We start from the raw sequence: 13,215 nt of genomic DNA, 5'->3' as shown, positions 1-13,215 counted from the left end.
GTTAAATAGACCGTAATCTCTTTGAGGACAGAGGTCATACTAAATCTTTGAAGAATGGCAATCTTTCCAATTTCCTATTTCCCTTTGAGCCATGAATAGGTAGTTCTGGAATGGATGAACGACCTAAACTCAACAGACAGATACTTCTTGATTAATTAAAGTCAGCCCCAAAGTTTAAACCTTTGCTTAATCTACCGTGCACCAATTAATCCAGCAAACTGAGACCTCGGCCCGGCCACGTAACGCTCCCAGCGGACTCCCGCACGCCACGCCCAGCCTATTGGTTGCCGATTAGGCGTGCCCCAGCCTAGGGTGGCCGATGGGGCGTGGCGTGCGTGAAGGAAGGCGTGGCCGAGAAGAGGAACCTAGGCTCTGGATCACACTCGGTAGTCTCCGGTAGTCCTCGACAACTTCCGGCAACGGTCTCCTCCTCCGCTGATTCACCTCGGGTATTTCCGGTCTCCTTCGGGCCTTTTCGTCTGGCTCCCGCGCGGGTCTCTCCACTTCGGGTTTTTCCGTGTCCCGCTCGGAGGTACTCGGCAATCGCTCGGCTTCCCCCATCCCCCGGTAACGGTCGCTGGTGAGTTTAAATGAGCCGGGGCTGGCCGGGCCGGAGCCGCTACGGGGGGGGCCTGAGGCACTGCAGAAAGTGGGCCTGAGCCTCCAGGATGACGGTGCTGCAGGAACCTGTCCAGGTAATGGTAACCGTCTTCTCTGAGGCTTGGCTCTCAGCCTCGGTCGGGAAGCAGCGTATGGCCACTCCGCGGCCTGGTGCGGCCTAGGCCCAGCTGCTTCTCCCGCCTCCCCTCACGCCGGCTCCTGCCTGTCTTCTCGTCAGTTCCGAGGCCTTGCCCGCAACCTCAGCCGTGTTACCTCTGGCCCTACGTTACTTCTTCCCCTTGGTGTGAGCGGAGTTCGGCAATAATACCTCATTTCCCCCCAGGCCAGCGTCCGGTGAGCCCCTCCTGTCAGCCCAGCGGCTGGGCCCCGGCCGGCGTGAGGGATGAGGGGCCGACAACTCGCCCCAGGTGCTCTCCTGCCTAAGGATGTTTGGGAGGCACGTTTGATCAGCGCTTGTACGATTTTCATAACGTTGGGGCAAGTTTGCAGGACGAGTGTTGGTTTTGTTTTTGTTTTCTGTGAGAGGGTGGAGGGAGGGTAGGATCGGTGTTTTTAATACTAATTTCTATTTTGGTAACAGACTTTATAGTCCACGTTGCTTTTCTCGCTCAGTAAATTTCCCTCTGGACAATGATCTGCGAAGAACCCCAAGGCCCAGTGCTGGGGCGCAAGCACCTATACAAGGGAAGAGGGTGGAAACGGCAAATTGGGTTTTTTCCATGACCTGTGAGGGGGATGAGGAGTGTTTTATTGTGCCTGTTTACAAGGCGTGCAGGAAATGAAAGACAAATGATGGTTTTTCCATCCATACCGCACCAAGGTATGCTTTGACGCACAGCGCTCTGTTGGCATGGAAGACACACTATTGGATTTTTAAGTGTGTGAAGCAGTGCCAAGTCATTTCCCCCCACCCCCCGCCATGTGAAGAAACTGAATCTTTTGTCCCTTGGGGAGGGACCAGGTCTGTGAGACTTTCACCCTATCCTGTGATCTTTGACTTACTTAGGAGAGTTGACCTCTGTCAACTGCTGTCATTGAGTCGTGGACTTTCTTTATTTTGATAAAGCAAACCTGTGATGTCAAATAGTAAATATTTTAATACATCACACCTTCCATATTTCCTTAATTTTTCTTCACAGGATGAAATATCAACTGCTCCTAGTTGGCTCCTCCAGCTCTTTCCATATAGCAGCTATTCGTTTTTTAATTACTGTAATGTGGGATTCTGTCTTAGGAAGTTTACCTGTTTGTACATTATACTGGTGCTTTCAAAGCTATTTCTTTCCATCCAAATTTCTCTTACTAGTAAAGAGTCTCTTTTGAAGGTTTTTTTTTTTGAGGCCTAACATGAAATTAGAAGTTGCTGTCTATACTCGCAAGTGGATAAGCAGGTCACTCAAGTTGTTTAATTTCTGTTTCATATTTTTGTTATTTTGTCTTAATAATTAATGATACATTTGCCCTATAGGTACAGCTTCTAAAATGATAAACTAGTTTTATTGCTAGCCTATAACCACTTTTTAATAACAATTTCACTTCAACTTGCATAAAAACATGGAGAAGAAAAGAAATATGTAGCCAACTCCTTGATAGTACCCATCAGGTTTTCTCTTTTTCCTTAAAGTACTCTTAGCAGTAATGCATTTAGGTATTTTTAAGGCTTAAGAGTCAAATTTGTCTCTCCCCCCCCGCCCCGCACACTACCTTTGTTTATTAGATTTGGGGACAGAGGTAAGAAGTTTTAGGATATAGCTAGGTGAGAATTTTGGTTGTAATTTTTTTTTTTTGCCGTATGTGGGCCTCTCACTGTTGTGGCCTCTCCCGTTGCGGAGCACAGGCTCCGGACGCGCAGGCTCAGCGGCCATGGCTCACGGGCCCAGCCGCTCCGTGGCATGTGGGATCTTCCCAGGACCGGGGCACGAACCCGTGTCCCCTGCATCGGCAGGCGGACCCTCAACCACTGCGCCACCAGGGAAGCCCTGGTTGTAATTTTTAGGATAAGAAGTCATTCAAGAAGGGATCTGGAGCAGTCGGAGGAACAGCAACTTTGGCTACGATGATAAAGATAAACTGTTGAGGGATAGTGCTGAAAACAGGAAAGAAGAGTAAGGAAGAAAATAAAAATAGAACAACTAAATAAGATACTTTTTTATAAAAACTATGATAAGCGATTGCATGTATTTGTAGAAGAATGAGTGTAAGTTGGAAAAGCGTTTCCTTTCTAGGGATGCCTCAGGGTTTGAGGTATTACTAGGCATAGGAAAAAGTTGAGAGAAAAGATGAGCAACTGTTTTTTGCTTTTTCTCTTTTTAAAGTTTTAACATGGAATACCCAGGTTGATATGTCACATAAGCCTAAATATAAGTGCTTCCTCCAAATTATCTCTTATAGGAAATTGTTACTTTGAGTCTTTGCAAAAAATCTCTCCTATTATGAGGCAGAAATTCTGTCAATTATTTTATTTTTAAAATAACTAGGGAAGACACACTAGCCTAAGTGACTTGAATCAATGCTAATTTGCATGTTTATAAAATTCACCTGATGAAATTGATTTTTAAAAAGACATTTTATATAGATTTATCAATTATTCCTGGGGGTAGGACATTTATCACTTATTCCTGGGGGTAGGTTGGATGAAGTTGTAAAAATCACCTTAGTAAGCAGTATAGTAAGTGGGTGCTTTACACATATAATATTGTTTTAGAGATTATTAGATAGTGAAGGAATACTTTTGGCTTGGGATAAGATGAACACGGACAGCATCTAACGTGGATTCAAAAGGTACCATTTTCAAGTAATAGAATTGAAGGTAGTGTATTCAGGAAAGTTGTCTTAGATGATTTGCACCACCCCCCATAATGGCTTTTCAATAAAGCTGTTTTATCCAACGAGAGTAGAAAAAAATGAAATTCCTAAATATATTTTATGCTTAAAAAAATATATGTATGTAACTAAATTGATAAATTAATAGGCATTTGACTGTTTGATCTTCATTGAAAAAATTTATATATTCAAGTTAGCTGAAACATTTTGTTTATAAAATTTTCTTTTGGAAAACAGATTACATTATATTTAGGTCCAATATAGTGTCTTGAAGACAGTGCTATATAGTACCTGAACTGAGAGAATAAGCTTTGGGATGGGGAGGTAGAGGGGGAAGTCATTACAAATATGTAGTAATTCCTTTATGGACTAGTATCCCTATATAGCCTTTGTGCTTATATATAGAGAAAGCATGAGACAAGTAATCACAAATTAATAATTATAAACTGTGATAAGAAGGGCACTATAAATAGGGTGTTAGGAGAGAGACCTAATAGGAGGGTCCTGACCTAAGTCATATTTGCAATTGGACCATCAATGTTCAGAAGCAGCCTCAATGAAAAAAATCAAGTTGGGAAGACTGTTATGCACCTGCTATGTGCCAAGCACAGATAAAAGACATTCTAAAACCTTCTCTAAAAAGGATGTTAGGAAAGTTCCTTTTGAGCAAATAACATTGAAGCTGAGTTCAAAGTTTGAGAAGGAAACAGTAGTTTGAAGAGCATTACAAGCAGAGAAAACAGCATGTGCAAAGTGCCTAAGACACAGCAGAACTTGGCATTGGAATAACTGAAAGAGGGCCAGTGTGGCTGGAGTTGCATAGTAATGGAAGGCCATTATAAGGAGTTCAGTTTTCATTCTAAGTGTAATGGGGAATCACTGAAGGATTTTCAGCCGTGGGTTGACACTATCTGATATAGATCTTAAGATCTCTCTGGCTACTGTATGTGAAAGGTCAGGGAGGAAAGAGGCAAGAGTAAACACAATCTTAGGATGAAGGTAACCTAGACTAAAGTGGTAGCAGTGGAGTAGGAAAGAAGTAGATAAATTCAAGAGATGTTTTAGAGGAAGAACCAGTGAGACATGGAAATTGATTGTTTGTGGGGGGATCAAGAACAGGTACCTGGATTTCATTTTGGGGGGCACCATTTAATAAATGGAGAATTCTTTGAGAGGAGACAGATTTGAAGGAGGACAATTAAGAATTCTGTTGTGAACAAATTGAGTTGGAGATATTTGTGAAACCAACCAGTAGAAATGTGGATATGTAACCTCTAATCTTTTGAGGGGTCTAGTCTTGTTGGGAAGATAAGTATACTTAACAGGAACAACTGGATAATGTTACAAGTCAGTATGTGATTGCACAGATAACAATAAATACAGGAAAGAGAGATCCTTGTAGACTGGAAAAATGGGAACAGTTTCTTGAAGGAGTAGAACTTAAAGCTTTAGAAGGTGGAAAGTGTTTGAACTGGTAGGGAAGAGAGAATATTCTTGGCATGGAATGGCATGAGCAAGAGCACAAAGTTGAGAATGGTGTTTAGGCACAGGAAAACAATAAAACTATAGCATTGGCTAGAATGGAAATAGAGGAGGAAAAGATAAGGTTTTGTTAGCCAGGTAGGATCAGGTTACAGGGGACTTAACATCCAGGCTGAGGAGTTTAGATTTAATTTGTTGGTAATAAATAGCCATTATAGGTTTTTCAACAGAAAAATTATGTAATGGAAGCACTGCTTTGGAAAAATTAATCTGATGCTATTGGGAAGGAGAAACAAGACAAGATTTAAGGAGACATAGAGACTAGTAGAGAAATCCAGTTACATGGTAATGTACATCAGGGTTTCTCAATCTTGGCACTACTGATGTTTTGAGCAAGCTAATTTTTTGTTGTAGGGGTACTGTCCTGTGTATTGTAGAGTGTTTTGCAGCATCCCTGGCCTCTACCCACTAGATGTCCCCTCTGTTTGTGACAACCAAAGATGCCCCCCAGACATTACTAAATGTCTTTTTGGGGGGCAAAATTGCCCAGACTGAGAACCACTGATGTAGACCTGAACTAAATTAGAGTTCTAGAAATTAGACTGTAATGTATAATAGGAGAATTCCACAGTGATTTTTTTCTTCATACCTTCTTATATTGTTCATTTCTTTTATGATCTAAAAAAAGATCTTTTATGATCTAAAAGAAAACTATTTTCTTTTTTGACAAAAACAAGAATAACACAAAACAATCCATGTGGTCACATTTAAGTCTGAATTAGTTGTACAACTTACAGAGGTTTGTTTATATTTAAAATAATATTTTATATTTAAGAAGAGCAAGCAAGTAAGGAACTTTGCCATTTCATTTCTGTGGTGTTGATTTAATTATCTTTAAAATCAGTGTAGCCTAGGACTGACCCATTAATTTAATCAGTAGGATTTCTCTTTTAAACTTTTTTTTGGGATTGGTGGTTGTGTTGCTCTGTTTGGCTTCCTAACCTTTTGCAGCATTTCGTCCATGTGGCTTTACTTTGTAGAACTCCTGAAGTGATTCACTGAGTGATATTCTTTTATGGGCAGGTTTACACCAGCAGTTGAGCAGTAGATGGATAACAAGGGGGCTAATCTTAGCCCTGTCTGTCATGAGCTACCAATTTGTAATGCTTTAGAAAATAGTTTATTCCCCACTCCATTCCCCCAAAAGAGATACATACCATCACTCAGATGCTGGAGCAGAGTGGTGATGGAAGCTGTATGTGGCAAGTTTTACTTCTGGGATGTATGGGAGTTTTTGTTGCCTGCCTTCACTATCCCTTTCTGACCCTCTTAAGAATTGGTGATAAAGGAATGACATTGTTCTGAGCAAAACTTGATTTTAAATCAGAAATGGATAGAACTCTTGAATGTGATACTTTTTTTCCTCTTTCATTTATTTAATTTTAAAAAGACAGAAAGAAAGTCAAAGTTCTAGGAGTTTTTGGCCACAATATTAATGTGCCAAATTTTCGTGGTGATCAATATCACTAATGTAGCTGGTGAATCAATCATTGGGTCTTTTTTTTTTCTTTTTTTAGTTATTTTATTTTATTTTTTTAACATCTTTATTGGAGTATAATTGCTTTACAATGGTGTGTTAGTTTCTGCTGTATAACAAAGTGAATCAGCTATACATATGCATATATCCCCATATCTCCTCCCTCTTTCGTCTCCCTCCCACCCTCCCTATCTCACCCCTCTAGGTAGTCACAAAGCACCGAGCTGATCTCCCTGAGCTGATCTCCCTGTGCTATGTGGCTGCTTCCCACTAGCTGTCTATTTTACATTTGGTAGTGTATATGTATCCATGCCACTCTCTCACTTCGTCCCAGCTTACCCTTCCCCCTCCCCGTGTGCTCAAGTCCATTCTCTACGTCTGCGTCTTTATTCCTGTCCTGGCCCTAGGTTCTTCAGAATCTTTTTGTGTGTGTGTGTGTGGCTTATATGTTACAAAATAAACAACTGGCAGATATGATGAGAGATGTTACATAATACAAACTATAAATTATATTTATTGAATTTGTTTATATTAAGAGCTGGAAAAGCAAAAGGTTTTAAGTGCCTAATGTGTGCCAGTCAGTGTACTAGGAGCACCATATCATTTCATTTAACCCACACAAGTCCAAAAATAGAGTTCCATTTTTCACATGAGGAAATTGAGGCTGAGAAACGTTAAATAATTCCCCAAAGTCACACTGCTGAAAGTGCTGGCACACACATTTGAACACAGGTCTCCAACATCAAATCCTGGGTATATTCTTTCTACTCACCATGTTCTTTTAGTAGGTTCTTAGGAAATCCCCATATTTTATAAAGGAGTAAGTAGATGGTAATTATTTGCATTACAAAAACAATTCTATGTACCATGGAGTTTCTTTCGAGATTTCCAGAGATCCTTAACTATTGGACATATAATAATACAGAAAAACTTAAGGCTAAGACTAACATAAAATGCTAACAGTGGGAGGACTGCCAGAGGTCAAAGGCCATTTGTTTATTCATTCACCATACATTAGTTAAAGCACCTACTTAAAAAGTACATAATAGGGCTTCCCTGGTGGCGCAGTGGTTGGGGGGTCCGCCTGCCGATACAGGGGGCACGGGTTCGTGCCCCGGTCCGGGAAGATCCCACATGCCACGGAGCGGCTGGGCCCGTGAGCCATGGCCGCTGAGCCTGCGCGTCCGGAGCCTGTGCTCTGCAATGGGAGAGGCCACAACAGTGAGAGGCCCGCGTACCACACACACACACAAAAAGTACATAATAAATGCTGGGAGTATATAGTGAGCAAAAACAGATGTAGTCCCTACCTTTCTAGAGTTTATATTATAGTGAGGAAGACATTACTCACATACTCTCCTAAATAGGTGTAAAATTAAAACAGTGAGAAGTATTGCAAAGGAAAGGTACTTGGTGTCATCAGAATGTATAAGGATGCCTAACCTCATCTGGGTGTCCTAAAAAGGCCTTCCCTGGGAAAGAAGTCCAAAGAATGACTAGAATTTGCATATTTTGAAGGAAAGGAAGGGGGTGTGCCAGGCAAAATGAACGGTATGTTTAAAGGACCTGTGGCAGAAGGATAACATGGCAGATTTGAGGAGCTGAAAGAAGGTCGTTGTGGTAGCATGTAAAGCATGAGAAAATATGATGCAAGATGAACAGAAGAGGTAGGTACAGACTATACCACACTGCCTAGTTTGGTGGCTTTTGCTTTTATCATTAAGAACAATGAGAAGCCATTGAAGGATTTTAAGCAAAGGGGTAATATGATCAGATCTGACTTGTGAAAAGCTCATAGGGAGAGAATGGATCATAGGGCAGAAAAGAATTCAGAGGGGCTAAGTAAGACACTCTAAGTAATCCAGGGAAAAAATGGTCTGCCTTTAAAAGTAAATGTTTAGGGGACTTCCCTGGCAGTCCAGTGGTTAAGACTCTGCGCTTCCAATGCAGGAGGCGCAGGTTCGATCCCTGGTCGGGGAACTAACATCCCACGTGCCACACCAAAAAAAAAAAAAAGTAAATGTTTATTAAGTTTCTTCCTTTCATTATTACTGCAGTTGCCTAATTTAAATGAGTATCGTTTTGGGCTTCCCTGGTGGTGCAGTGGTTAAGAATCCCCCTGCCAATGCAGGGGACACGGGTTCGAGCCCTGGTCTGGGAAGATCCCACATGCCTCGGAGCAACTAAGCCCATGCGCCACAGCTACTGAAGCCTGCGCACCTAGAGCCCGTGCTCTGCAGCAAGAGAAGCCACTGCAATGAGCAGCCTGCACACCACAACGAAGAGTAGACCCCACTCACTGCAACTAGAGGAAGCCCATGTGCAGCAACGAAGACCCATCGCAGCCAATAAATAAATAAATTAATTAATTAAAAAATTTTTAATAAAATGAAATAAATGAGTATCATTTTGAAAGATACCTATAGGCATAGTTTCAGAACCCTAGGTCATATATGGTCTGGTAGAACACCAGAAGGCCAGATCAGTTCTTTTGGGGGTTTAGAATTTAGCCAGACACTGTGCTAGGCTTATCTCAGAGGTAAGTATTTTTATCCTTATTTTACAGATGATTAAAGCTAAAGCTCAGAGAATTGACTTAGTCATCTAGATTAGTGTGTGAGGGATCTTTATCTGCCTTGGATTGAGGTGTGGAGATCATATTAAGTATTCAAGGAATAATTGAGTCAAATTAGATTTGAATACCCTTTAGCTGTTGTTTTCTGAATGACTTTTTTTTTAAAGTTATTCTATCTAAATGTTGAAATTCTCTGAGGAAAACACAGTTTATTGCATTACCTTTTATCTGTCTCTTTGCTGTGTTATAGTATAGAGGAAATATAGATTAGATAGCAGTGATTCTGTAGTATGTTTAAAACCTGCTATTATATTCACTCCTTGCTGACACCACATATTTTTGTTCAAAGGTTCAGCTTCCTGACTGTTTGATAAGAAAACAAAAGCACAGTGAGCACAATGACAGTGACCAGATAGGTGCCTGTAGAATAATACCCGACTTATTTCTCATTGTCAGTAAAGACCTGAAAATTCAAAATGTTAAGGCTTTGTGCAGCCTACCTGAAGAACTTGATTTTCTCAAATTGGTTGAGTTTTTTATGTTTTTTTTTAACTGCAATCAGGATCATATAGCAAACAAAATAGATGCTCAATAAATATTTACCAAATGGATGAATGATGTGTTTCAAAGGTGGTAGGCATATTGAATAAGATGATAAGGAAAATGATCCAAGTAGTATGGAGACATGATCTCAGCTGCCATTTACCAGAAAAATCTGGTTATCTTCCAGGTATTTATAGATCACACCACTGAGAGATTTTATTGCCCCCAAATCTGATGTATTCCAACCCCTCGGTCAGACTGACCCTTATCTCCTTACCAGATTCTTGGTTCCTTTATAATGTTTTGCTTATTGTATCAAGGAAGAAACAGCTGGATGTTATTTTGTATTTTTTTTATATTGCCAACATTAATGTTTTAATCATGTTTATAGGAATATCTTATATTTTACCTTCAGATTGGGTTACTAAAAGTTTATAGGTCAGTAAGTGGAAAATAGATTCAGAGTTTTAAAACATTCATTCAACAAACTTTATTGAACATTCACTATGTTTAAAGACAGTTATCTAGGATAACTAGGGAAATAACTTAGTTAAGTAGGATAACCAGGGAATTATAGAGAAAAATAGAATCTGGCTTTTGCCCGCAAGAAGTTGCAACCTGGTTAACCAAATAATATAACCAAATCTAATAAAAAGCCTGATATATTTTTTAAAAGTATAAACAAAATTGTCTAGGACCTCATAGGATGGAGTAATTAATATTGCATGGGATAGAGCAGTGAAGGCTTCATGAAAGGAAGAGACCATGTAAGCTGAATTTTGAAGAAAGGATGACAAATTTCAGGAGATGGAAGTTAAAGACAAAGGACAGCCCAAACAGAGGTGAAGACTGAAATATGAAAATACAGCTGATGTTTAGGGACTGATGGAGCTTTGTTCTGTACATGTTTATTGTGTAAACTTTGTGGGGCTGTCCAAGAGGAATCATCAGCAAGTTTTTTTTTTTTTTTTTTTTTTTGCGGTACCCGGGCCTCTCACTGTCGTGGCCTCTCCTGTTGCGGAGCACAGGCTCCCGATGCGCAGGCTTAGCGGCCATGGCTCACGGGCCCAGCCTCTCCGCGGCATGTGGGATCTTCCCGGACCGGGGCACGAACCCGTGTCCCCTGCATCGGCAGGCGGACTCTCAACCACTGCGCCACCAGGGAAGCCCCATCAGCAAGTTTTGATCAGGGAAGAAGACATGATAGTGATAACGATGAGGGCAGCAGCTAAAATTTATTGAGTAATTATTAGGTATGTGCTAGGAACCATTGTGTACTTTATTGGAGTCTTATGTTTAAATTAAGAGACTGAGTCTTAAGAGACATTGTTACTTGCCCAAGGCACAGAACTAGTAAGTCATGGAACATGAATTTGAACCCAAGTCTCTCACTATTGTCTCCTGTTTAGCAGTGATGATGTTTTTGTTTGAAGAATTCTGGGACAGGCTGGATTACATTATAGCCTGTAGGTAGAAAAACCACTTAGGAAAATAAAAGTTTACAGGAAAGAAGATTCTGTTACAGACTGGGACTAGGAAAGAGGGGATAGACCCTAGGTACTTTTCTTTATGTGCAGTTCTATAAATGATGGTTAGATTCACTAACCAGCCCATTAATATCTTTTAAATACATAACTTACCCAAATTGATTTACCAGTACAATTGTTATTTCATGTATACTTACCCAACATTTCTGACCTTGTATGGTGAAAGACTTTGAGTTTCAAACAAGGGGCACCTCTCCTAGTCCTGGCAGCGGCAGTGCTCCTCAAGGCACCAGGACTGCTGTAGTCTCTAATATGCAAAAGAGAATGCACGTTTCTAGGTCAGTAACTTGTCTCTTCCCCTTTCAAGTATCTGAATTGAATTCCATAAATATTTATTGAAGACCTTTTATGTATTGGGCTCTAATACTGTCTCCCATCAGCTAGACTGGTGATTCTTAATGAATCAAGATATTTGTGAACCCCAAACACTGTATACACATTTTCTGTATATATGTCCACGTGCTTTTTTCTGGGGAGGAGGTCCATAGCTTTCATAAGTTTTTCAAAAGAGTATACTATAAAAGGAGAGAGAACTACTTACCTAGAAACTAGAAGAATCGTTCTGAACCCTGAATGCTTACCATTAAAAAGGTTTAAAAATAAGGATATCTAAACTCCATCCCAACTTCCAGAGATTGTGATTCAGTGGATTTGAGGTGGAGCATCACAAGAAAGGATTGATAGCCACTGATCTAGACAGGAGTGACTCTAAAATGCACTCTATGAGAACAGAAACTATTTGTTATTTATTGTGTGCCTAGAGTCTAGAAAGTGCTGGCACATAGTAGGCACTCAGTAAATATTTATTGAATGAATGAATATTAGAGCTCTCCAGTGAAGAAAGCTTTATGAAGTAGATATTATTTAAGCTGGGTCTATAGGGATGAGGAGGAAAGCTTTATGAAGTAGATATTATTTAAGCTGGATCTATAGGGATGAGGAAGAAAGCCTTATGAAGTAGATATTATTTAAGCTGGGTGTATAGGGATGATAAATTTATAAGAGGAGGTAGGTGAAGGAGCCCACATTCCCCAATGAAGGAAAAGGAAGTACAGAGACACAGAGGTCTAAAAGTTCATGGGGAGTTGAGTGAGTAAATTCAGATATGTTAGGAGCCATACAGTGAAGAGCCTTATCTAATACGTTATGGAGTTTGCACTGTGGGCAGTGAGGTTTTATTACTTAATTTAGACATGTTAATTTGAGTATTATATGCAAGGCTCTGTGCTAAGAGTTACCTTGAAACTCTCTATGTTTGTATATTTATGTCCTTTTTCCTCCACTTACAGGCTGCTATATGGCAAGCACTAAACCACTATGCTTACAGAGATGCAGTTTTCCTCGCAGAGCGACTATATGCAGAAGGTTTGTAATCTGTTCATTTCTATAGAACTGTAAAAGAATAAAATATATGGAATTCCATCACTTTTTATGACTAACAAGATTCTGGATATTCCTTTTTTTTTTGGCCATGCCACGCGGCATGTGGGATCTTAGTTCCCCGACCAGGAATAGAACCCGTGACCCCTGTATCGGAAGCACGGAGTCTTAACCACTGGACCGCCAGGGAAGTCCCCTGGGTATCACTTTTGTTTTATCTTTATGATTGACACTAGTTCATAAAAATATTTGCGAGTGTCTGTGTAGCTCCTTATATGCTACTTTTAATAACTGTAGAGTTGCTTTGGGTTTTACGCTATGGTTTACTTAATCATGTTCCAGTCTTTAGGTATTTTTTCCCAGGTTTTTTTTTTTTTTTGCGGTACGCGGGCCTCTCACTGTTGTGGCCTCTCCCGTTGCGGAGCACAGGCTCCGGACGCGCAGGCTCAGCGGCCATGGCTCACGGGCCCAGCCGCTCCGCGGCACGTGGGATCCTCCCGGACCGGGGCACGAACCCGTGTCCCCTGCATTGGCAGGCGGACTCTCAACCACTGCGCCACCAGGGAAGCCCTCCCAGGTTTTTTATTAGAGTCTATATTCTGTGGCTTAGAGCATGGGTTTTGAGTCTACAGCCTTAGTACAAACCCTAACCCTGTCACTTAAACATGCAGTAGTATACTGTGGGCAAGTTACTTAATGTCTGATTA

At 40.8% G+C, this 13,215-nt stretch overlaps 1 protein-coding gene across 3 annotated transcripts in view; it reads left to right on the top strand.

Annotated features, from left to right (window-relative positions):
• The first annotated feature begins 536 nt into the window (after positions 1–536).
• The window catches only part of CDC27 (cell division cycle 27), a 61,992-nt gene continuing 49,313 nt past the window's right edge, over positions 537–13,215 (top strand). For all 3 annotated transcript variants that reach the window (XM_082603447.1, XM_082603446.1, XM_082603448.1), the window contains exons 1-2: positions 537–695; positions 12,418–12,493. In XM_082603447.1, the coding sequence (XP_082459573.1) occupies positions 669–695; positions 12,418–12,493 (103 nt within the window). In that variant the 5' untranslated portion in view covers positions 537–668. The remainder of the gene's footprint in view (positions 696–12,417; positions 12,494–13,215) is intronic.

Source organism: Mesoplodon mirus (assembly GCF_964341445.2).
Source record: "Mesoplodon mirus genome assembly, chromosome: 18".
NCBI classification, from domain to species: Eukaryota; Metazoa; Chordata; class Mammalia; order Artiodactyla; family Ziphiidae; genus Mesoplodon; species Mesoplodon mirus.
The sequence above is the reverse complement of the archived record's forward strand: the minus strand, read 5'-3'. Positions and strand labels throughout refer to the sequence as shown.